Raw genomic sequence first — 23,898 nt, forward strand, 5'->3', positions numbered from 1 at the left:
CATTGGAACATTTCAGATTACCAAATAATTGGTTAATTCTTTACATAGTAATAATGTTTTCACGATCTTTTATTGTATTAAATTTTTAAACTTTTATAGTATATAAATACTAGAGCGTTGGAGCGGAGCTCGGAGCAGGAGCATGAAGCAGTGGAGCAATGGGGTTTTACCCGGAACAGGAGCTGAGCCAGAGCACCGAAAATTTGTAGTGCTCCATTGCTAATATTAAATTTTCATCCTAAAATATATATATTATATAATAATATATAGCCGTCTAAACTGTCAAAACTGTCTATCTCACTCTAAAAGTTACACAGCCAAGAGAGGTGCTGTTAAACACATATTGTAACAATTACAACTATTTATTGTAACAATTATAATACCTCAATACATAAATATGATAAACTACCCTTGATAGCCGCCGATAGCAGCCTTGTGTATAGAATAGATGCGCACATGCAGTAGATAATAGGTACTAGATACAATTTTGTTTTATCGGAGACGAATAAATCCACCCATTTCAGAAAAAAATTAAATGTGGTTTGTACAAGTGTCCTCGAACGCTTAAGAGAGAATCATCACGATATTAACCTCGTATTTGCATTTGTGTCGCCTCCACCGTCCACCAACGAGAACGCAGCGCCATCTCTGAGTCTTCGCACATGGTTTCCGCAGTGCTGGTGACGCACAAGCCTGTGCCAGACGAGCCGCACGTGCCCCGCCAACCACACGAGGCAGGGTATTGTCCAGTTGCTCTCCGGTGCCTGAAATGACACCACAATTTCAAAAATAGGTTTTTTCCTGACATTTTGAGACAGTTTGACATGCATTTAAAATAGTTTGCTGATAATAATATAAAAATGGACAACACGTAATTTTTTGATGAATTTATACAATACATAATTCGTAAACACTTCAGAAACACTCGTTTTAGAAAAAATCCATCGGATTCCGGCAAAAGTGCAATTCAAATTAAAGTTTATTTATATAGTGAACTTAACAAATTACAAATTCAAGACGTTTACGACAATAACATGGGAAAAAACTAAGAAATATGTAACAGTATAAACAATATTTCAGCAGAAAATAGTGGAGACAGCAACATCATAATAAAGTAGCCTATATTGAAGTACACTGAATGAGATAGGCAGACACTACTTTAAGAATTTATAAAACAACTCATTCTCACAGAAGTGAAATATATCAGTATCCGAACCGATTACGTTGAACACAATTTACTGCCCTCCCAATTGGCATTACCAATGGTAGCTTAGTTCTGCAGCTTGGGAGAACAAACAATAATTACTGATGCTAACGATTTATTAGTTATCAGAGACACCACAAGTCAATACTACAATAGCAGAATTCTCATATTATGTGGACATACCATTATTTCGTGCCAATGGACATCTTAGCGGTGGAGCTACAAAACCCCCGTTTCTATCCTATACACTACATAAAACACTACGCAATCACAGCCAAGACATGTTCGCTGTATAATTCAGTAAAAATTCAAATAATAACTTACCAATTGGCATTCCAGGAGGCCTGACACCGTTGACAAAGTCTACATCAGGCATTCCATTGATGGAAGTAGAATCTTCATGTTCTAGGGTGTCGTCATCGTCTAGGTCATCATTAAAAGCATCCAGTTGTTCATCGTCAATCTACCGAAAACAGACAAAACAGTAAATATGAAGCACATACGTTGAGACTTCCAAATTCTGGATGACATGTCAGAGAACTGTGTGTACTGTAAAACGATGGTAATAAGCGAAATGGGTATCAGTGGAGACTCAATACTAAACGATTACTTAACATTTCCATTGAATTGCCACAAAGAAAGCAAATTGATTTATTATTTCATAAGTAATGACATTACAACTTGAGAAATAGTGTGACCTTTAAATAATATAGAATTATTGGTCCGTAATCGTAACTAATATTTGTATGAAAATAACAAGCACTCCACTTCCTGAACAAATTATTCAGTTTACCCAGAAAATTTCTTCCTATCCAACAAGGTGGAAAATAAAAATTTTGGAATGATCTAAGCCTGAATAATCTGTAGACTTTGTAGAAAAGATGTAGTACAAATCTCAGTATAATACACTTTCTTTTCTCATGATATAAATCAACGTTTCATTATTACATGAAATATATTAATACCTACCATATAAGACAACTTTTTTAAATTAAGAATAGAGCAAGCCCTAAACAAAAACTAACGATAAATGCGAGTGAGAAAGCATTCGGTACTGCACCGGCTCCGCAACATGCGTTAAAGTAAGATAGAAGACATATGAATAGAGCAGTTAATGTGAAGCCGGTAAATATTAGTTTGACAGATGAGCTTTTGCGAAATATAAAGTTAGTGGTAAATATTTTTTGTTAATTTAGTAGAAAAGACGGTTAACTGTTTTTAAATGTGATAGCCGTACTGAGAAACAAGATAATGGTATAACCATCAGTGACGTCCCGTGGGGGTAGGCAGATTGAGCGTCGCTTGGGGGCGGCAGATACTCGAAGGGCGGCAAATCGAGGAGAACCATTTGGTATTATATAGAAATAGCTACCTAAACTTAGTTAAATTATAATCAGAGCGTTGGGATGTTTTGTTCCGGATGCTTTTTTTTTATTATTACCCAGTAGGTACTCGCAGCGATTTTAGTATGATGTCACCACGCTCCGCTAGTGATTTTTTTATTTTATTTTTGACTGCTCGGTTTCGTATACAAATGCTAATAAACTTGGCGCCTAGACACATTATGAATATTTTTATAAATGTAAAACACCACAAACGAATAATAAATCAGTCATAATAATATAATGTCATTTACTCAGATTAAAAAGTTCCTTTATTAACAGTGGTAGGTATACTGCGCAAAAGCCAATAATTATGTGGCGCCATGGTTATTAAAAGAAAATAATATTATATATTTTATCAACGTTGGTAACGAAACAAGGAGAATTTATGGTAGAGATTTATAGGTGGGTACATACCGTATTTTTTAATTTATCCAAATATTTTTGCCAGTCACTCGCGAGATTTAAAAGTTGCCGGATGTACCTATTGCAAATAGATACCTATTCATAATGATTATTAATCCTTATTGACATTTGACATAATCAATTAGTATTCGTACATATAATAGGTATTTACTTTAAGTACCAGCTAATTGTAATAAAAATGTACACTAGTAGGTATCTACCTAGATTATATCATATTTATCATGCTGTGAATACAATACTTACTGTGCAATACCTTCTTTTAAGTCGTTTTTTTTGTAAACATATTTTTTGCTGATAATAGCGTGGATTTGTAGTTTATTTCAATCATCAATGGTTGAATGTTGAGACTATTAATTAATAGTGTGTTTATGATTAAATTTAGGTTTATATTAAAAAAATAATGAGGCAAATTATTTTGTTTACATGTTGTAGGGTACAATAATATCATAGAAAAAATGGTGTGAAAATAATACATCTGCGTAGGTATTACTAAATCGTCACTGTAGGATTTGTTTCCCGAATATCCATTTTTGTCGAAATCGACATTTTAATGCAGTTCAATTTCTTTTATCGAGCTCTACCGAAATCATTTATAAAATCAATATATTTTTATCTAGGAACAGAGATATTTTTTTAAAAAACCCGAATACGCCATGTTAAGTTACAATTACTCCGTGGTGTTCTCCCGAATGTCCAACTATTCGTACCTGAATATCCAAGTTAATTTCGGTCGAAATAAATCTCTGGCTGAGTGTTTATTTCCCGAATATGACTTTAGCCAATCAAACCGCGCTCACGCCGTGCATCTCGCTCCCACATTCACGCTGTCTAGCTCTAAAACAATCACGCCCACTTTCATATTTTTCGGCCGTCCGGAGACTTCTTTCAAATTTCGTCTTATTGATATTGTTTTTAACGTTACTATTGTTTTAATAGTGAATTCATCAAATTTGAAGAGATCATTCATAGCTGATACATCACCAGTTCGCCCTGAACTTACAGTAGAGTTGTGGAAGTGAGTATTTTAACCTAAATAACTGCATTTTGTTTTGATAAATGACACAAACTCCCAACGGTTATATGAATTCTACAGTATGACCCGGCAACTACTATGACGTAAAAAATAATTATTATTTCAAATTATTATTAATCAAACATTGCCTTTATTTTACTTTTAATCTAGGTATTTCTATGAAAATAAAGGCGATGCTATTATTTATTTTTGAATGCGCTGATAGTTAATTTAATTTAATATGTATGTTAGTAACTATTTATTTGGTGGATATCATATACTTAGGATATTGGTACCTACCTAATATTAGCAGCCAATGGTAATTAATTTATACATGGTATTATTTTGTTGTTATTCCTTACAATAGTAAATAATATATAATATTTATTTGGTGGTTTGTAATAAGTTTAATTGTCAATTGTATAAATATATAGATATAATAATATACAGATATATAAATAGATTTTTTTTTTTTTTTGGAAAAAGTATTAATATAAAATTGTTAGCAAGTACGAGTAAGTACCATCATAAAATATTGGAGAAATGACGGTGACGTCGGTTAGTAATTAAAGTAGTAGATACCTTATAATATATTTTCTCAGAAGTGATTTTAAAAAATTATGTAAGTATGTTCAATTATTAGAATGGTACATTCTTAAATCTTGTGAATTATTCGTTCAATAAAAAAATAGTTAATTACTTAACAACTATTTCATTACTTAATCCGAAAAAAATCGAAAAAGCGATTGCCGCATGTTATTATTACATACGAACTTGGGTAATTACGATCATTAAGTATTTAAATATTATAGGTAATTATTAACAATTATCGTGTAAATAAATATAACATTTGAGGCGCGTACTTTTTGACCACTCAGTAATCTGTTGGCCGTGCAGCAATACGCTACGGTCTTAAATCCCGAACGTCCATGTTTTGTCCCGAATATCCATTATTCTGAGAGAGCGCTAAAAAATTCCCGAATATCCACAGTGAGTACTTGTAAATAAAATGTATTTTCTGTGCATTTAATGATTTATACCAGTATATTATTCTTGGAATCTATTCTTAGATAATGTTGCAATCATACAGTATAGAAAGAATGATTGATACATCTACTGATATTAAAATATACGACAATGAAATTTGTTTTTCGTCTCCTGTAAAATTGACATTTGGTCTATTCGGGAAACAAATCCTATAGCGACGAAATGATACAAACCAAATGTGTCAGACATATCAACCAAATGGCATCTCAGACTCTAGTGATTTGGGTAAGTGTACACCATTTGGAAAACATTACTGTAGAGCGTCATATTGCTTTTATCTTTAGCGATAGGTAGGGGGGGCGCCAAAGATCCTAAAATGGGGCCCGCTTCAGGATGAGGGGGCCATGCTTCATACAACACATTTCTTAGATATTGGAGTAATGAAAGGATGATAAAAAAATGGGGCGGCATTTTGACGCTGCCTAGGGGCGGCATTTTGTCTAGGGACGTCACTGATAACCATAGAGGTATTATATAAGGTATAACGTTTCATAGGTGAGTTAATAATAATAAAATTGAGGTTCTATTGCATGATATAATAATGAAAAGAAAAAAGCTTTATATAGCAGGATAATAAATACCCTATCTCTTTTCTATTATTGCTCTGAGATATAAAGCCATATTTAGTATATCATTCATGATTACATATGTTTAAAATATAAGAAATGAAACGTATTTTGAAAAGCTAACCTCAATTTCACCGTCGTCCCCTTCGATATACAGATCGTCATCATCCTCAGATGAATCCTGGTTCGCAATAATTGCGTCTATCTCCGCCATGCTGTTGGTTCCATTCACTCCGAAATGGCCTCTTTGGCCGCCATTTTGCTGATTCACACTCGTTACTGTGAAGTTCGTTCCAGATGAGGAGATTCTATTGGTTGAGCTGTGGGCGAATGGGTTTTGGGTTGTCGGTCTGTTGGCTTGCTGCGAGTATTTGTTGGCCGCTGATCGTGCTTTGGCTTCCGCCATTTGCTCGGGGGTCTCGCGCCGGCCGGAACTAAAAATAATATTTAAAAAAAAGTTAAATTACTATTTCATATAGAATACAACCACAAATAATATGCCTTTGTTGCATTGTGATAATCTGTGTCCATCGACGCATTATGTGGAGGCAGTGTGTGGAAAAAAAAATCAATCATTGACTACTCACATCATAGCTTGAAAGCCATGTGAAGCCGTGGCTAATATATTCACGTTGTTGTCTTATTCTGCTAATATGGCTGTAAGTGTCCGCTATATTACCACATCACATACACATAAAATATATTTGTATGTAAGTTGAAAAATATTGTTGGTTGAAGCCTTCCGCTCACGAGAATACTCAAAAAGACTAGACTGAAACTAAAATTCCAGCCAGTATCTAGCTAATGTATTTCAATGGCGGCTCGCCCACAGCAAGACTGAAATCTTTCAGTTTCAAAGCATTTGCTACTAAACTGAAGAGACACGACATGCTAGTCTGCCCAGTCTCTCATAAAACAGTGATGCCAATATCAGTAGATTCAATGAAAAATCATATTTTCTTACCAAAATTGTTAGCACTGAACGGAACTGAACAAGCAATAACAAGTCAAGACGTCAAAAATTAAAGATGGGCGAACTGATATTTAATTTAAAATTTGTGGCAGAAGTTGAGAAATACTCCTGCCTGTAATTATAGGCTGCCAGAATATTCCCGTAAAGATATTACGGAAAAAGCTTAGAATGAATAATTAGGAAAGACAATGGGTTTGTTTGAGGATATGAGATTATTATTGCAAGTGGGTTTCAAGTCATTGGCCAGTTTATGAGTTCCATCAGCAATCAGTTTGTCGGATTTTAGTTTCTCCATGAACGAAAGGCCTTACAGTTGTCTCGCCAAATTCTTATTGTAAAATGATATTTACTATCACAAACAATCTCTACCTACATTACCTTAAGGGGGATTTTCATCTGATGATAATGAGATTATAACCTGGTATATCAATGTATGTGGCAGACATGGGTCTCAAAATCCAACCCATCGTATCACCAGGACCCAACATAGATTTCGCACTTTTGATGATAATAACAGTTATCAGACGATGCAATACGAACCTTTCAATGAGGAAAGTATGCGGCCTGGGACGGGCACGGGTCCTCGGTGGAGAGAGAAGCGGTAGAAAAGACCTTCCGTCCATGTGAGTCGGCTGCGGGACTCCTGCCATGTGGAGGAACGTTGGCGCCATGTCAATATTGAGGACAATATCATCCACACTGAAATCAGAAGATAATACCTATATTTTGAAGTAAAAATATTACCACAAAATCACACAACTTTTAATCCAGTCACCCAAGTTTGATCTAAAGCTTCAATTACATTGAGCTTCTTTACAAGCTGTTTGTTGGCGAATTTATAATCTGCCTGTAAAGTCGCCCAGTGTAATCATCGAACATGTTAGCTTGTTCGATGATTACACTATGCGACTTTACAGGCAGATTATAAATTCGCCAACAAACAGCTCGTAAAGAAGCTCAATGTAATTGACGCTTAAGAGATACTGTTCACTAACATATCCATAGAATAGGATACAGAGACATCTATGGATTGATTTAAGTTTTATATTATTATGATTGTGAAAGAACCAATATTTTATTGGCCATTAGGACAACATGTCTGTGGTTTTGAGAAGCCTAGTTAATGTTTCAAGTTTCAGTTGTTTAAGTCATGTTCTCGATGTCAAGGGATACTTATAATATGGAATAAAAATTTGACGATTAGATATGTAATTGAAGTCATGATTTTTTCCCAGTCAGGAAAATTACTCGTATGATAGCACGGCTTCATACCAGCAGCCTGCCTTCTAGGAATTTAACCAGCTTAATCCGTCTATTCTTTACAATTCTTGAAGCTACACATAATAAAACTTAGTATTATTATTACTAAATTAAAGCTACTCCCAGTGATTATTAGTTATTATTAGTAACCCCTGAAAAAATAACTTTGCTATACTCACACTGTTCCCGGTTCAACGCCCGGACCTCTCACCAAGAATGGAACTCTCACGTCAAACTCGAATGGAAAACTTTTCCCCTTGATGAGGCCAAATTGTCCGAGGTGGTAGCCGTGGTCCGACGTGTACACTATGAATGTATTGTCCAGCTCGCCCAGCTGTTTCAACTCCTGGTATACACGCTCCACAGCCTGGAAAATTGAAGACAATATAATAATATTATGGCACCAAGTCTTTGCCAGGTATGTCTAGAGTAGGGGGGGGCAAACTTTTTGGATGGAGGGCCAAATTCAAGAACTCGAAATGAGCGGCGGGCCGCAAGTAAAATACCATTTTTAGATATACTCTATTATCACGAAAAATAAACATTAAGAACAACAGTTTCATTCTTCTCATTAATTTCTTTGTAAGTACATTTTTTAACATTTTTTTAAATTCAGGTGTTAATTTTGTAGTTGATATTTTCAAAACTGCTTGTAAATGGGCATCGGAGATATTTGATCGTAAAGAATTTTTATTGAGGTACATGATCGAAAATGTTTGTTCACATATATAGGTTGATCCAAAAATAACGAACATTTTTCTTGCATAATCTTTAAGTTGGTCGAATTTGTCTGAATTAAGGGTATTGTAAAATTTGGAGATTTCTTCACGATGATGAAATTCCCTTAAATCAGTGTCACACTGCAGATCAATAATCTCAAGTTGTAGCTCTGTCGGTATACTATCAATATCTATTGAAAATGGATCGCGTACTATTGCTAAACAAATTTTCAATCTACGTCGATATTTTTTTTTTAATTATAAAAAAGTTATTCGCAATCAGAAGTACAATTAATGATGGTGGGCCGCAAAAAAATACCTGACGGGCCACATGCGGGCCGCAGTTTGCCCCCCTCTGGTCTAGAGTAAAGGACAGGTGGCTTGAAGAGATACCGGGTAAAATCGGTGAAATTCGCATGTATTGATAGAGATGGTTGAGGTCAAAGATTTTGAATAAAATCTTCTTTATAACATATAGATGGAGCCTAAACATTGTAAGTGAAGCAAAAAAGACCTTTGGTCTATTGATTAGATTAGCTACAATTGACTTCGCTTTGCAGGCTTATTTAAAGAGAACTTCACGCATCTACTATGACATTTATTTACCAATTTGAAGTTTATATGAAATGACAATCTGTCATGATTATTATTTAACCTTTTCTATACCTCTGTATCTGACAGGCCGCAGATTTTTAACGACACACGTTGAACGTAGAGCAAAACTCTTGTTAAAATGGCTGTAATACTGATAATTTGTGGCTTAGTATATATTATTTCATAATTATTCAAACAGATGTCACTGTGTGTTTAATTTTTTAGATTATGAAAATCAATCGACAGTGGCTAGTAATTTGAGCTTAGTCGGATGAGATAACTTGCGAAATTTGTATGTGCGACCTGAGAATCACAGCCTCATAGAGCGAGAAAACTCGCTGAAGGCATAGAACTAGTTAATTGAAAAAGTATTAGTAAGTAAATATTATGTAGCGTAAAAAATATTAATATCAAAAAATGGCAGCCATTAAATGTGTAAGGAAATCGAAAAGGCCAACATAGCAATATTGATATCGGCAGTGCCGGCTCTACCTGCGGAGCTCGGTAAGAATTAAATGAAAATAATTTTATTATTGAATAATCTGTTTTAGTATTTCGCTTTCCCATCACTATTGACACCGATAGGACATGACTTACGCCCTACTAATACAATCAACAGCCAGCAGCAGTGATTTACCAAGCTATTCCTCTCTGGTACTAATCTGCAGCATAAATGTTTGAATGTATTGTGTACAATGATATACGTATATTCAGCTTGAAAGCTTCGTGTGCATTTTGTTGGTACTCGTACCATGGTGGGTATTATTGAAGAAATCACCGTTGGAGCCTTGGTGTGAATCAATGCTGATTCACCTTGTCCTATAGGATTGTGTTTCTTATAAATGCACTATATTATATTTATGTATGTATAGCATACCTACATATTATTTTATCTTATCAATAATACAGTTTGTTTGAAAGCATTATTTTAACGCAGAAATGTATATCTTTATAATAATTATGTAAGGGATTTTGTTGGTGGTATGGAATACTGGTTCGTAATATTTGACCCCACCATCTGACAAGTACTAGAGCGGCACTGGATATCTGTGCAGTTTATCAACTTAACTCTGCTTTATTTGTTCAGTAAATGAGTTCAAATCCCATAATACAATAATTATTTGTGTACAAATAAGACTACTTATATACAATATTGTATAGTCCAAGTTCGTTGGTTGAGGTGCAGTTTTAACTGAAAAAGACTTAGAGCGGAATGCAGAAACATTTGTCATAACTAAAATTTCTTTAGCAGAAAACACTATGCAGAAACATTGTCCTTAGTTAAGATCATGTTGTCTATGGTTCACCTCCTCTTAAAGCTTCATTCGTTTTTTCTATTGAAAATAATACCATATTTAAAAATTCTCTTTCCTATAGTTTAGGTAAATTATTTTATAATTGTTAAATGATGACAAAAATATGACAACTGCACTTTATAAATGCAATAACTATAAATACATATTAATATTTAATTATAATACTCTTATGTTTCCGTTATAAGTCATTATACGTGATTCCACAGGCACCGCAAGATATTTTTTTAACATGGTAACACTAGCGTCAAGTGTCATTCTATCATCTGGCATCTTGTATTTCTGCGGGCTGGCGTTAAAAAGTAAAATAATATTCTGCAAGTACATGCCAAACGAATTAACACTATCAATATCCATATTGAGATACATTGTTAAATGAATTTGAGTGTATGGACTGTTTTATAGAGACGCGAATTTATTTTGACAGCAGCTGTCAGTGGTAAATGGTAATACAGAAGGGGGCGTGCTCATAACAAAAGTAGTCTATGGTTAAGGATTCTTAACTCTATACTCGGTATAGTCTATAGTTAAGTCATGCTTTTCGGCAACTTATCCTTAAGATCGTAATCTTGGATTCTGCATAGGGCTCTTAAGAAAGGATGTAAGCTGTCTCAATATAGGAATAAGACCCATACCTGATCAACGCTCTGCAGTGTCTGAAGTCTTTTCGTCATGAGTAAGTCGGTGAACTTCTTGTGTATAGGCTGCATCTTATTAGTAACCTGAAGAATCCACTGCTTGTCAGGGTTCGGAGCGTGGTCATACGTCGGCGTGCTGTAATTAAAAAAATATCACTGCTCTCAATAATAATGTTAACACAAATTATCGTCTGTACAAAGAGTTGCGTCTATCTCTGTGTCATCATAATCATTAGCCAAGAGACCAGCAGAGCTCTCTGGGTTGCATTAGATACCCTGCTGCCATACGGGAAGAAGATGTGATATGTATAAACCAATGTATTATTGTAATCGTGATTGATTGACAAAAGCAGAGCCGGTTTGATTTTTGTTTGAAATCCACGCCTTTTTAGCAAGGCGCACTAACTCTTAAGCGACTAATATGTGTGCTTTCAAATTCGTATACCTGAGAATGGATCAGTTGTCCTTTGACCATGTTAACAGAACAAGCATCCAATTCAAAATGTAACTTCTCCAGGCTTGTTTTTTTTTCAGGGTAAGAGAGCATGATGTAATCTCGAGCCCCTTCCAATAAGTAAATTAAAAATCAATTCCAAAACCTTGTATAATTATAAATTTAATGAACTCTGTCGAATGTGTAAATTAATGCCGAAATAATTTTGGCTGTCGGGTTTGACAATAATTGATGTACCTATTATCAATTATTACCTACCCTTCTTATCGAAATCAAGTCGTGTTTTCTGCCATTTACCGTAAAGTACCATAAGCCCGAGTGTGATAGTAGATACAAATCGTTTATCTTTGTAGAGTGTCTTGATAATGGTGTGACAACCAAAATATCTATCGACTAATTAAACAATCTGCACAATTTATATTATAATTTTCGACAAGTTTGATGAAATGATTAGGATACATTATGATGTTGCAGAAAATGTGACGTGACGAAACCAAAAAAACAGGGGGGGGGGCAAAAGAATTTGTGACAATGAGTAACGTTTGGGGAGGGGAGTGGTCAAAAATACCGAAAACAAATGTACCGGATACCCTGTAGGCATTAAAGATTCAACATCTCGAAGAAGTGAATGGCTGATAACCGATTCTCGCGAAAATACCGTTACGGTATACATAGATTTTTGAGACATGAGGGAATCATTTTTGTAGAGAAAAATTCATCACACAGTGAGCTCAACAAGAGGTATAAGCGGTCAATAAAAAAATAATTAATATTTATTTAAAGATTTTGGATAAAACATTAAAATTGAGCCAATAAAAGAAGGCGTTCTTTTAAAAACATTATAATCTTTCGTAGGTGTGTTTACACGTTAACATTATTTATTGAATGATTAAAAAATAAATATTCAAGTGTTTTTTTATTCAAATTAGACGATTTTTTTTCTATTTAAATTGATTAGTAATAATTGGACAAGTTTTAAATTATCTATGTATGTTTTGGAATGATTAAACGCCTTTCAAAAGATATTAGTGTTTTGTTACGTTCAAACTAAACTTTGAGCACCATACAATGTAATATTAGCTTGGAATAACCTGGGCATGGAGACATCCAGACATTTTGACTTCCCGGTTATTAACCGGCCACAGGCGTTGCACCGGAAAACTTTGTCGTGTTGGCCTAGTCAGAGGCGCGTTTCAATAAGCCGGCTCTCATATCAAAACTCGTCCGCCTACAACGTGTCGAATACGTCGGTGTGACGTCATCGTTATTCACAAAACACACGTCGCCAAATGGAGCTCCGCAGATTGGTCGAATGTGACTGTTTCGTTTGAAAAAAAACATCTGCTGTTGCAATCGACAAGCTGCATGCTACTCACACGTACGAATTGGTCATTCCTATACCGGCTCGCCGATCGCCGCATTCAAATATCTATCACACGGGGCGAGTTTAGATGTGAAATCCGACTAACGCAACAGATTCGTGAGGAAATTTAAAAGGGGGCCTCCCAAGAAATAAAACCTGCCACCTTATAAAATGAATGGATATATTATATAAAAGGTTTTTGTTGTCATACAGTGAGAGCTTTCTTGCACACGCGATTCGCTACCAGGATCTTATTACAGTCTGCTGTCACTGCTGAATGAAGGCCTCCCATATCTCCTACCATTCTTACAGGTCCTTAGCTCTTTGCTACCAAAATCTTCTGCCGAACTTGTTGAGATCATCGACTAGCGAGTTTTAGGGCGTTACTGTGGTCATTTAGTGCCCCTTGGATACCACTATATGACTGCATAACATGTCCGGCCCATTACAATTTCATCAGTTAGGTTACCTTTATCACATCAAGTACTCTTTCGTTTATTTTGTGGTCTTTCTTCGTTATGTCAAACATGCACCTTTTCATGCCATTGCCATGTAGCTGTTGGATTTCTCTACATTGTGGGTTCTCCTAGGTTTGCTGATATTAATTTCTCGTTCGTGATACCGTTATGCCACAATGTTGGCTGACATTCTTTTCTTCACTGTCTTTTTCAGGACTGCCCTTGATGTAAATACTTGAGATTTTTCTGAGATTTCCTTCACCTCATTGTCGTACGTTCTCCGTGCAGAGTTATTAATCTTTCAATGAGTTACAGTTCCTACATAATTATTTGTACGAACGAAAATTGACCGAATCGATCGCCCGGTTGACAAATGGCAGATAAGCATGCAAGATGAATGGGTTTTTCATTGATTAGCTTTTTTAATAATTAAAAACAATTTTGTTTCGCTATATTAAATTAGAAAATTATCCAACTTAATTATTATCAAAATATAAATGTCGGATGTCAAATAATAGATAACGCATTTTAAAAAAATGACACTTTATTTTACAAGGTTTTTATTAGGTCGTATTCTTATTTGTCCGGTGGTTGTTTATCTAGTACAAATCTTGCAATCGATTTTAACTAACTTCCCGACTAGCTAGACATTTGAAACTTTTAGAATAGGTATATCAGAACACGATGCCTTATTTTAATACTTTTAGCCATCTTTAAGTAGAATTGAATTCATTTTCAGTTAATTCTGTTTTGTATGAAAAGTTATTTCGGAAGAAATCCGTCATCCAATCCACTATTATTGGTTGCTAAGTGGGTGGTCCTAGCAACTAAATTATTAATATACATGTGCGTTACTATGGAAATCAAAATGACATTTCAGTATTATATGTTTGTCTGTTTGTTTGTTTTTTATTTACTTCATATCAAGTACAAGTTTGAGCATATTGAGCATAATAATTCAACAGAAAAATTAAAAACTTTGTAAGTACTTATATAAAAAGTTCTTTTTATCATGTAATTATTTTTACATTCGTACAAATTATCACTCCGAAAAAGTGCTGATCGGTAAAAATCGATTCGTTTCGAATGTTGTCTTCCATTTTAAATTCGACGTAATGGTTTCGGTCATTTTTCCTTTGTACAATAGTTGTTATACAAATTACCGGACACGCTTTCAAAATACGACAATAAGTGTAACGAAAAGACTTTAGAATAATATTATGTACCTATACCGACACTGACCTCACGTTAATTATATGCATCTAAAAAAACTACCCTTTCTCTGTTAAAATGATCATCATCTGTAGGGGTGTGAATAAATAATGCGTAATGTTAGCCAAGTTTTTCAGTCAATTTGCCTAAAACGCGGTAGGCGAAAAAAAAATGACTACATCCCGCGATAAATTATGTTTTTGAATAATATATTATTCGCTCACTTTTAATCCGGTAATGCAGTTAGGATGGCTTCAGTGATGCTAAACGCACGGCACATAACGTTTCGACCACAGAAAAGATTAATAAATAGAAATGTAAAAGCCATCGCCATGGACCAAAGTTCTGAAGCAGTGTAGTTTATGACCTGATCGCCATAAAACCGTTACTTTAACCAGACCATGCATATTATTAGATAACGATTGAAAATAGTATATTCTTCAATATGTGTTTAAGTTTATCCCATATTTTTTCACACCCGAGATATTTAGCCTGTTATACCACACCCAGTAGGTAGGGTAAGCCATTTCCCATTAATTTTGTGTTCCCTGATTTCGACGCCTTTGACTTAATAACGTCCAGCGCGAAAACGGGCAGCGGGCAAAACCTCTACATTATACATACTCTACATTAGCTAGGTCAAGGAGAGGATAGGTAAATCTATCCGTGGCATGATAGCGTGGAAGCAGTGACGAAATTAAAAACGGCCTACGTGATGCGAAAGCTCGAGAAAAGGCATTTTTTCACGCGGTCGCTACAAATGTATACAACACCTTTAAGGTGGGGCGACTCCGTTGGTCAGGCAAGTCTCAAGGATGGTAGACACCCAACCACCAAAGAAGCTCTTCTTTAACATGCGAGATGTAAAAGGGTCGGCCGAGGAGCGAGGGGGTCAGGAGACATAGACTGTATAGAAAGAGACACAGCACCCCTGAGGGAGTTTGCGACAGACGGGGGTGGAAAGGTTTCTTGGAGGCGGTTTTTTCAGCTTCCCTTTCATATATGAATTTAGGTTTTATTCATCTTACAGAAGGCTATCTTGGACATCTTTGTCGAAATCAATAATTTATTATTACATAAATAAACTATTTTTTTATTCAACGAATAATTCACAAGAATTGAGAATGTAACATTCTTTATTGAACATAAATAATTTCGAAACACCTCAGAAATATACATATTAGAAAAAAATCTTCTGATGCCAGACAGGGCTTGTACCTGTATCAATCGAATTCCAACAATGTAATTTATAAATTCAACCACCTGTGCCTTACCCAAATAAGACGTAACTAACTACCTAGTAACCATGCAAATAAAGTGCTTTACATAATATTAGGTACCTACATTATATTTGTAATTAATAATGGGATAATAATAAAACATACGCATTGTTTATAAGCATGCGAGTTAATGAAAAAAGTTCCTTTCACTGTAAATGTGAATAACTAAGAGAGATATATCTTATAGAAGGGATGAAAATGGTTTTCAATTTATAAAGCCTAACAGTTGTAAATATCTCCACTCTAGGAACTGAATATTATTATTTACCTACTTCTTATCTGCGTGGCGTATACTCCAGACATGCTACAATATGTATTCGTTATGTATTTACGCTACAGATGGAGCATATAGGTGAGAATGACCTACGACCCACAGTGAAGAAGGTGTGAAATATCAGGACTGGCTTATATTTCAGAAATTACATTTATTTGAGTGTAGAACGTTACGAAGGATTTCAGTACCCACAAGCTCTGCGATGAGCCTGACGTCGTCAGATTTATCATTAGATACGTGTAAACTGTACGTATTACATTTCACCGTATCATAGTTTACCGTGAATAGCTGTCCTACGGGAAAGAGATGGCCGTAAATATAGCATTGAATACAGTAATGTTCCAATTTTATTAGATTCAATTAGAACATTAATTTTATAACGATATGTATGAATAATTATTGATACTTACGAGCACCGAATTCTAAATGCTAACCTACATTTGGATCATTCAGAATTGTATATCATCATCAGCCGGGGTCAATCCACTGCTGGATGAAGGCCTCCCCAAGCTTTCTCCAACTCTCTCGGTCCTGTGTCGTTCGCTGCCACGTATTACCACCGAACTTTACCAGTTCGTCAATCCAGCGGCTTTTAGGGCGACCCCTTGGGTACCACTGGATGACAGCATTTGTCCAGCGGCCGTCCTTTCGGCGAGAAATGTGCCCCGCCCATCTCCATTTCAGCTGTTTGGCAACGTCTATTACATCGCGTACTCTTGTCTGCTTCCTAACCCATTCGTTCCTCTTACGGTCCTTTCGCGTGATGCCCAACATGCACCTTTCCATGCCTCGCTGTGTGACTCTTAGCCTTTGGACATCTCTCGTGTTGAGGGTCCACGTCTCGCAGCCATACGTGAGCACGGGTAGCACACATTGGTTGAACACCCTACGCTTAAGACATAATGGTAGGTCACTCTTGAAGATAATATTCAGACGTCCGAAAGCACTCCATCCCAGCTTTGTTCTTCGAGCAATTTCATCGTGCATGCTTCCGTCTATGGAATATATTCGTCTATATATATATATATAATATAATTATAATATACTTATACGATATGATTGTAAGTATTTCTAATTTACTTACCTACCTATTTTCTTATGTCTTTCCCTTGTATCCTGGTGATTTTTTATGGGAATGGGACAACTGAGCGCCAGGACAATTTTATTAGTCGCCGCACTGTCGAATGAAATAAACAGACTAGTTACGATTTATAGACGAGAAATTTTAATAAATTTCTATCTACTACTAAGTAGTTTTAATTAATTTTGCCCGTAACTTATTTTTATATTTATTGCGGATTGAGAATTATGACGCCTGAGGCTTTATATAAAAATAAAGGAGCTCTTTCTCGTTGGAATTTAAACATAATGCACAATTAAATCATTGTTCCTCTATTTATTTTCGAATTTCATTTGATTGCGTGGCGCTCAGTTGTACCGGCGCCGAATCGTCCTAGACCCATTTTTAATGAGTATTTTAAGTGTTTTATTTAGACATTATTTGATTAGAACGGTTTTCGATACAACATCTCACGGTAAATTGTGATACGGAGAACTGCATACATACAATTTTCCGGACACGCATAACATGTTTCTGAGGTTTTTCAAAACTAAGTTGTTTCATTGAAATTATGCTTGTTGTATTTAAAATATCCAAACCCCAATAAGCATCATTCAAATAGATACAGATGAAAGATCCTACATAAATTAAATATAAGGCCAGAAGTCGTGTCGTGTTTAGCAGTATGGTTTTTACTCTCCCTAGCAACCGAGTCACTGACGTACGTATATCTTTGGATTTTTTTTTGTTTCCGCTCGTGTTCTTGCTTTTATTTGGGAACGTTTTTTCTTCTTTTCTTTACTTCAGTTCTTTAGATATTTCGTTTGGCGGAATGCCCGCCCCGCATGGCGCCACCTCTGTGCTCTGTTTATCTACAGCACTACGCGAAAGATGCGACACAATAATAAATAATAATAATATTTCATGAACTCAATTAAAATAAATAGATAGAAGGAGTCTTCCACGCATTCTGTATTAGGAATTTCGAAGGCAGTTCGGTTTTCAAATCAAATTAGTTTACGTGCGGTCGTATTGGTAACAAATACAATATTTTCTTCTTCAATTGGTAGTCCAAAAAAACAAAATGAAGGCGTCCCCCGAAAAGGGGACTATATAATATATCATGTCAAAAAGTGATTCTATTGACTAAAACGAATCTATATAGATAGCATTACTCACGTTTTTGGAAAGTTTTATTATTTTATCTGCCACAGTTTTTGAGATATTCGCAATACTAAAATGCTTACCGTAGAAGAGGGGTCTATATGATTTATTTTATTATCCAAAATACAATTTAAAAAATTGTCAATGATAAAGAGTGCTTTCATGAACATAATCATTATCACAGATATACTCAAAAAGTACGCATGATCGAATAAAACGTTTTTTTCCACTCCTGAACAATTTTGTTTTTGCATATAGACTAGAGGTGAGTTGGAAATACTGTCACCAGTTTGTGTACTCAAGTTTCAGATGAAACTACCCATACTAAATATTTGTGGCCCAATAAACTTATTCCAAATAACTTGTGATAATATCATTGATAATAATAAGTCATAAATTTTGTGTCGCAGCACAGTGGTGAGATGACGCATAGGCTTAGGCTTGTTATATACCGCTCAAAACATGTTTAAAATTTTAAAAAAAATCACTGTTATTCATTTTTGTTACCAATAATATTGTAACCTAACAGAAAAACAACTCATAAATTAAAAATTTTATAATAAATGGGACTTGTCGACAAGCGGAGCGCAGCGTATTGTCAGCGATAATATTGAAGCCGATACACAGTCTGGGTTCCCTGAGCCGATACGTATTTTAAAATACTAATAATATGGAGTTGGTTTTAGTTTCAGTTGAGTATGAAACTTTTGTCACATACGCACGCCAAACGATCTATATAGTATTCCAAATACTAGTAAATATTTTGGAATAAAGTTTATATACTAAGTATTTTTTTATACTGGTAGTAAGCCTTCAAATACTGTTTTACTATATTCCAAGTGCATCCGATTAGAATCGCATTTGGAATATTAAGGTGATACATCAGTGAAACGGCAAATAATTTTCAACTACAGGCGCGAGGAAATTTTGCACTCGCTCCCATTCGGAGAGAGAACGTGGAGCTGGAAACACGTAATTTTGCTTCGTGAAAAACGTTACCCATTTACTTTAAAAAGAAAACATGTCAATGAATATATCATTATTGTTACTGATAAAACAATAAACAGAACATTAAATGGACACATGTTGGATTTATAAGACAAATTATATTTGGTTTGACATGCGTCATTTGCACCCGCGACCCGCAATCCGCGCATCGCCTGGCCACGATCTTTTTAGACCGTGCCACAACTAAGGTATGGCCTTAAGTAAGACCTGCCTCGACGCACGCAAATTGTATCCAATTGGAACCAGTGTATAAAATTGGAATGGTCTTGCTTGATTCCAATCGTACCTATACATTTGGCGTGTGTCTAAAATAAAACACGTTACTCTAAAAATATGACAAATGGAGTTCATGAAGTTAAAAGCAATACTAGGAACACAACAAAAAGCATTCAGCGTCATCAGCATTAATTTTCGTGCTGCTCTGATAAAAAAATCACATCTCGATGTGAGAACTGGATCTAACATTTGTGTCGCTGAGTTTCAAAATCCACTATAACACTTTTTTGAAATAATTAAGATATATTATACCTATCGTTGGATTTGTTATTAAAATCTCTACATGAAAATTTTATCGCCTCTTTCAAAAGCCACTACGATTAACTGTTATTTATGAAACAAAATCAATGTGTCTATCAAATCCCGCTATAACACTACTGAAACATTCAAAAACCTTGGTAGTAAGGAAAAAGTGTTATAGCGGGTTTTGAAACTCAGCGACACATTTCGTCTTGGATTTCACTTGCATCTCTTTGGTCCTCATCCCCTCAACCATTCGATCGGAAAGTTGATTGACGATAACGAATATTAAAATCATAGTCACTTTGATTTCTTTAATCACCAATAAGATTTGTTTTTATCTAATTGGTGATTCTAATCGGATGCAATTGGAATAAAATAAGACCCTGCGTCGACGGCAATGCCGTGTGTCTGCGCCACAGAAAAGATAATAAATAGAATACCGATAGGCTATATTCAATACACCGCATGCTGATGCCGGGTTTTGAACGTGTAGTGTCCTACGAAAATGAAGCACGAATTATGCACGTGCAATAGTGTGTGTAACACCGAGAGCGGTTTTCAGTATTCGACGTAAAACGTATTCTTGACACGTGTGTAAGTTTAACCCGGATTCTTCCTTACTCGAGTCGGTTACCTGCTATCGCCTTACCCGTTATGTATTTCAGTTCCCATTATTTCTGAGTACCCTGGTCTGCGGCCTTAGTAGTTTGTATAGTGTTTTTCTGTGCCCTGTTGATAATAACACAATACAGTCAAGTTCGGTCAATCTTAAAGTGAATAATGAATTTATTTGATTTTTTTAGAATTTTTGCGAACACTGTAGGTACATCTTGAGTTGAGTACGTTGAGTGAATTTCTTTAATGCACTCGTCCATATTTGCCAGAGATTGACAACCTTTTTTTTAAAACAAATTTTATTAAATATAAGCTATTTGAAAGACTGTCCATTTTCATTATCTGACAACCAGAATCTAAATCTAAGCCATCCTCAGTACCTATATATTATTATACAAAGATTCTAAGGAAACTATAGGGATAAATCTAACTATTTGTTTTTATGTATTTTCTGTAGGTACATTACTGATTTATACTTAATTGCCGTTGTCGACCGTTAGTTGTTTTCACATAAGGCTGCAGACACACGCCATTGCAGTGGACGTGCGTCGACGCAGGGTCTTATTTGATTCCAATTGCATCCGACTAGAATCGAGAGCATCAGATGTTGGTTCTACCAAGTATAAGAACTAACCTGCAATTGGTGATCCCAATTGGAAGGGCAATAACTTTATTCAATCAAATCTATTCGGTATTGATATAATATGCTACTTGCGTGAGGTGGGTTTATAACTCATTCCTATCCAATTACTATTGAAGATGACAGTGATGATAGGTACGTCATATAATAGATATACCATCATAAATCGTTTAGAACTAAACTCCTCACAGTATAAGAAGTATTGAATGATATGTCAAATGTTAGCGTGTGGCGCCCTCACTTATCGGACAACTAATACTGGTGTATCTACTTACTTTTTTATTTACAATACGTATCTGTTTAAGTGATTAGAGTTCGGTATTTCCCGAGAAAATCTCAATCTCGAGATTCGGGATTTCCTGAAATGATAAAATTTTCAATTCACGAGATTCAGGATTTCCAGAAAAGAATTCTCGAGATATCGGAAAATTTAAAAAAACCTGTAAAAATCCTAAAATCAGTGTAAAAACAGACGAATTCCAAAAAAATATGATTTTTTTTATTTACGTAAGACAATCAAAATAGAAGTTGGAAAACTAAAATAATTTAAAATATTACTTATTAAAATGGAATTTTTAAAAAAAACAGACTGTCTATCGCGATACACAAAATTCCCTGATGTTGCAAAAATTGCGCTCATTTTGAGTCGACGTTGGCTTTATTGTGTTTAATGCCACGATCAGTCTTTGAACGTTTTATGTTTTCTGTCCACTTTTTTCATATAGAAAATAGTTTTTTCATTTAATATTTGATAATAAAGAAATCCCGAGGAAAGATTCTCGAGATCCGGGATTTCCCGAAATGTTAAAAATTTCAATTCTCGAGATTCGGGATGGAAAATCTCGAAAATTTCTCGAGAACTCCCGTCGGGAAATTCCCGAAACCCACTCTATAAGTGATTATTTAAAGGCCATTTTGATCTTAGTTACAGAAATTTTGTTATACTTCACCAATGACATATTAAATGGACGACTCACTTCATATCCGGCGCGCACGAGAAATTGTGCATGAAAGTCATTCACAGATGTATAGGTAGATGTCACGTGACCATTGACGTATCCGTTTCCATTATGCGATACAAGCTTCGAGAATTTATAGTAATATAACCTTTATTGTATTGGCGTATTAGTGTCATGACTCATTGCGTTAGAAACAGATTCTCGGTTACTTACGACTTCTCGGAGATTAGACGCAAGTGAGCCCAGCGAATCACAGGCGACTGACTGTCCAATGGTTCCTGTCATTCAATTGCATTGAATAAACATTCATCAATATCTTAAAATGGCATTTTATAAATAATAAATAATACTAACACATGCAAAGTGATAGATATCCCATCTTTCTTGGAGTGTTTAGTAGATTTTTTTACAATTTTTAACTAGGCACATTGGCATTTTGTAACACAATAATAACGGTGGAGTCGAAATCTGACAGTCAGAAATTTTGTATGGGCAGACCCAGCGGTGTCGCCAGACCGCTTGCAAGCAGAATGTTCATTTGAGCGTAGGATACTGATATTAAAATATGAATTTCGCCATCCGGCAGACCCGACACAAAGTGAGTGTCATTTTATTTTCTAGATGCTTCGTCCATATTAATGTCATTGTACTTCACTAATATTATGTACCTACTACTCAATTTGTGAAAAATACGCAATTTCTTAAGATTTCGGTATGATTTAATGATTGCATGACTGGTTTGAACTATTCCTGTGACGATTCGTCTACGTAATCTGCGTTAAAAAAAACTCTCTGCTGACTGAACAATCTATGTTTCTATATTGACATTGTCTGTTCTAGTATTAAGTCTCAAATGTATTTTTTTATCACACTGCTTTCACACATATAAATGTAGGTATTATTTACGTGTTATATTGAATTAATTATTTTCCTCCAAATAGTGAACGTCTTGAATTTGTAATTTGTATTGTTCATCTACATAAATAAATGAAACTAAATGTACACACTGTGCACCATACTGATGTAGGGTAGAGATTTTTATTAGACTAATAAATGACTAAGTTGAGAAGAGTCGAGAAAACCGAGCTGGGAGTCATATTATGTATATCGAGTCCGGAATTTTGTACGTATGTATTTGGCCGTATAGTATTGAGATCAAATTCATCTTTAAATAAGACACTTAATGAAACCACCAGAATACAGAAGAAAATAGGTAGAGAAATAAATTTAAAATACAATCATATAATATGTGTACATAAAATTCTGAATGATACAAAGGTAAATTAACAAGTATGTGCCCGTAAGTCAAGTCGTACCTATCAAATATCAAATTTATGTTATTATTGATTCTAACAAAATTTGAACATCACTGTCTGCGATAATAATGCTATACGGCCGTCACTTTCCGGTATGACAACTGACGGTGAACTGTGATACATACCTATAATTTGGGGCGCAGACACACGGCATTGCAGTCGAAGTGCGTCGACATAGGTCTTATTTGATTCCAATTGCATCCGATTAGAATCACCAATTGGATAAAACAAATCCAACTTGCAATAAAAACTTACGTCGACGCACGTCCACTGCAATGCCGTGTGTCTGCAGCCTTAGATGTAATCCTATTATATTAGAAAACTACCGGGTTTGTGACAACTGCACTACAATATAGTAAGAGTCGGCAGCCTTGCAAGTTCATTCCGAACTATCTCTGTGTGTGTTTCTCTTCGTAGTGTTGGTTTTCCATCAAAAGGAGTA

The 23,898-nt window shown here is 35.2% G+C and overlaps 1 protein-coding gene across 1 annotated transcript in view; it reads right to left on the minus strand.

The window, feature by feature from the left end:
• The window catches only part of Sulf1 (Extracellular sulfatase Sulf1), a 76,617-nt gene that overhangs the window by 14,775 nt on the left and 37,944 nt on the right, over window positions 1-23,898 (minus strand). Inside the window, exons 5-10 of the mRNA XM_085951612.1 lie at window positions 11,132-11,270; window positions 8,050-8,237; window positions 7,151-7,309; window positions 5,762-6,071; window positions 1,529-1,667; window positions 592-764 (exon numbers count right to left, since the gene is read on the minus strand). Coding sequence (XP_085807738.1) covers window positions 592-764; window positions 1,529-1,667; window positions 5,762-6,071; window positions 7,151-7,309; window positions 8,050-8,237; window positions 11,132-11,270 — 1,108 coding nt within the window. The remainder of the gene's footprint in view (window positions 1-591; window positions 765-1,528; window positions 1,668-5,761; window positions 6,072-7,150; window positions 7,310-8,049; window positions 8,238-11,131; window positions 11,271-23,898) is intronic.

Source organism: Rhyacophila brunnea, unplaced genomic scaffold, assembly GCF_057557595.1.
Source record: "Rhyacophila brunnea isolate RB1 unplaced genomic scaffold, BYU_Rbru_1.0 scaffold_24, whole genome shotgun sequence".
Classification (NCBI taxonomy): domain Eukaryota; kingdom Metazoa; phylum Arthropoda; class Insecta; order Trichoptera; family Rhyacophilidae; genus Rhyacophila; species Rhyacophila brunnea.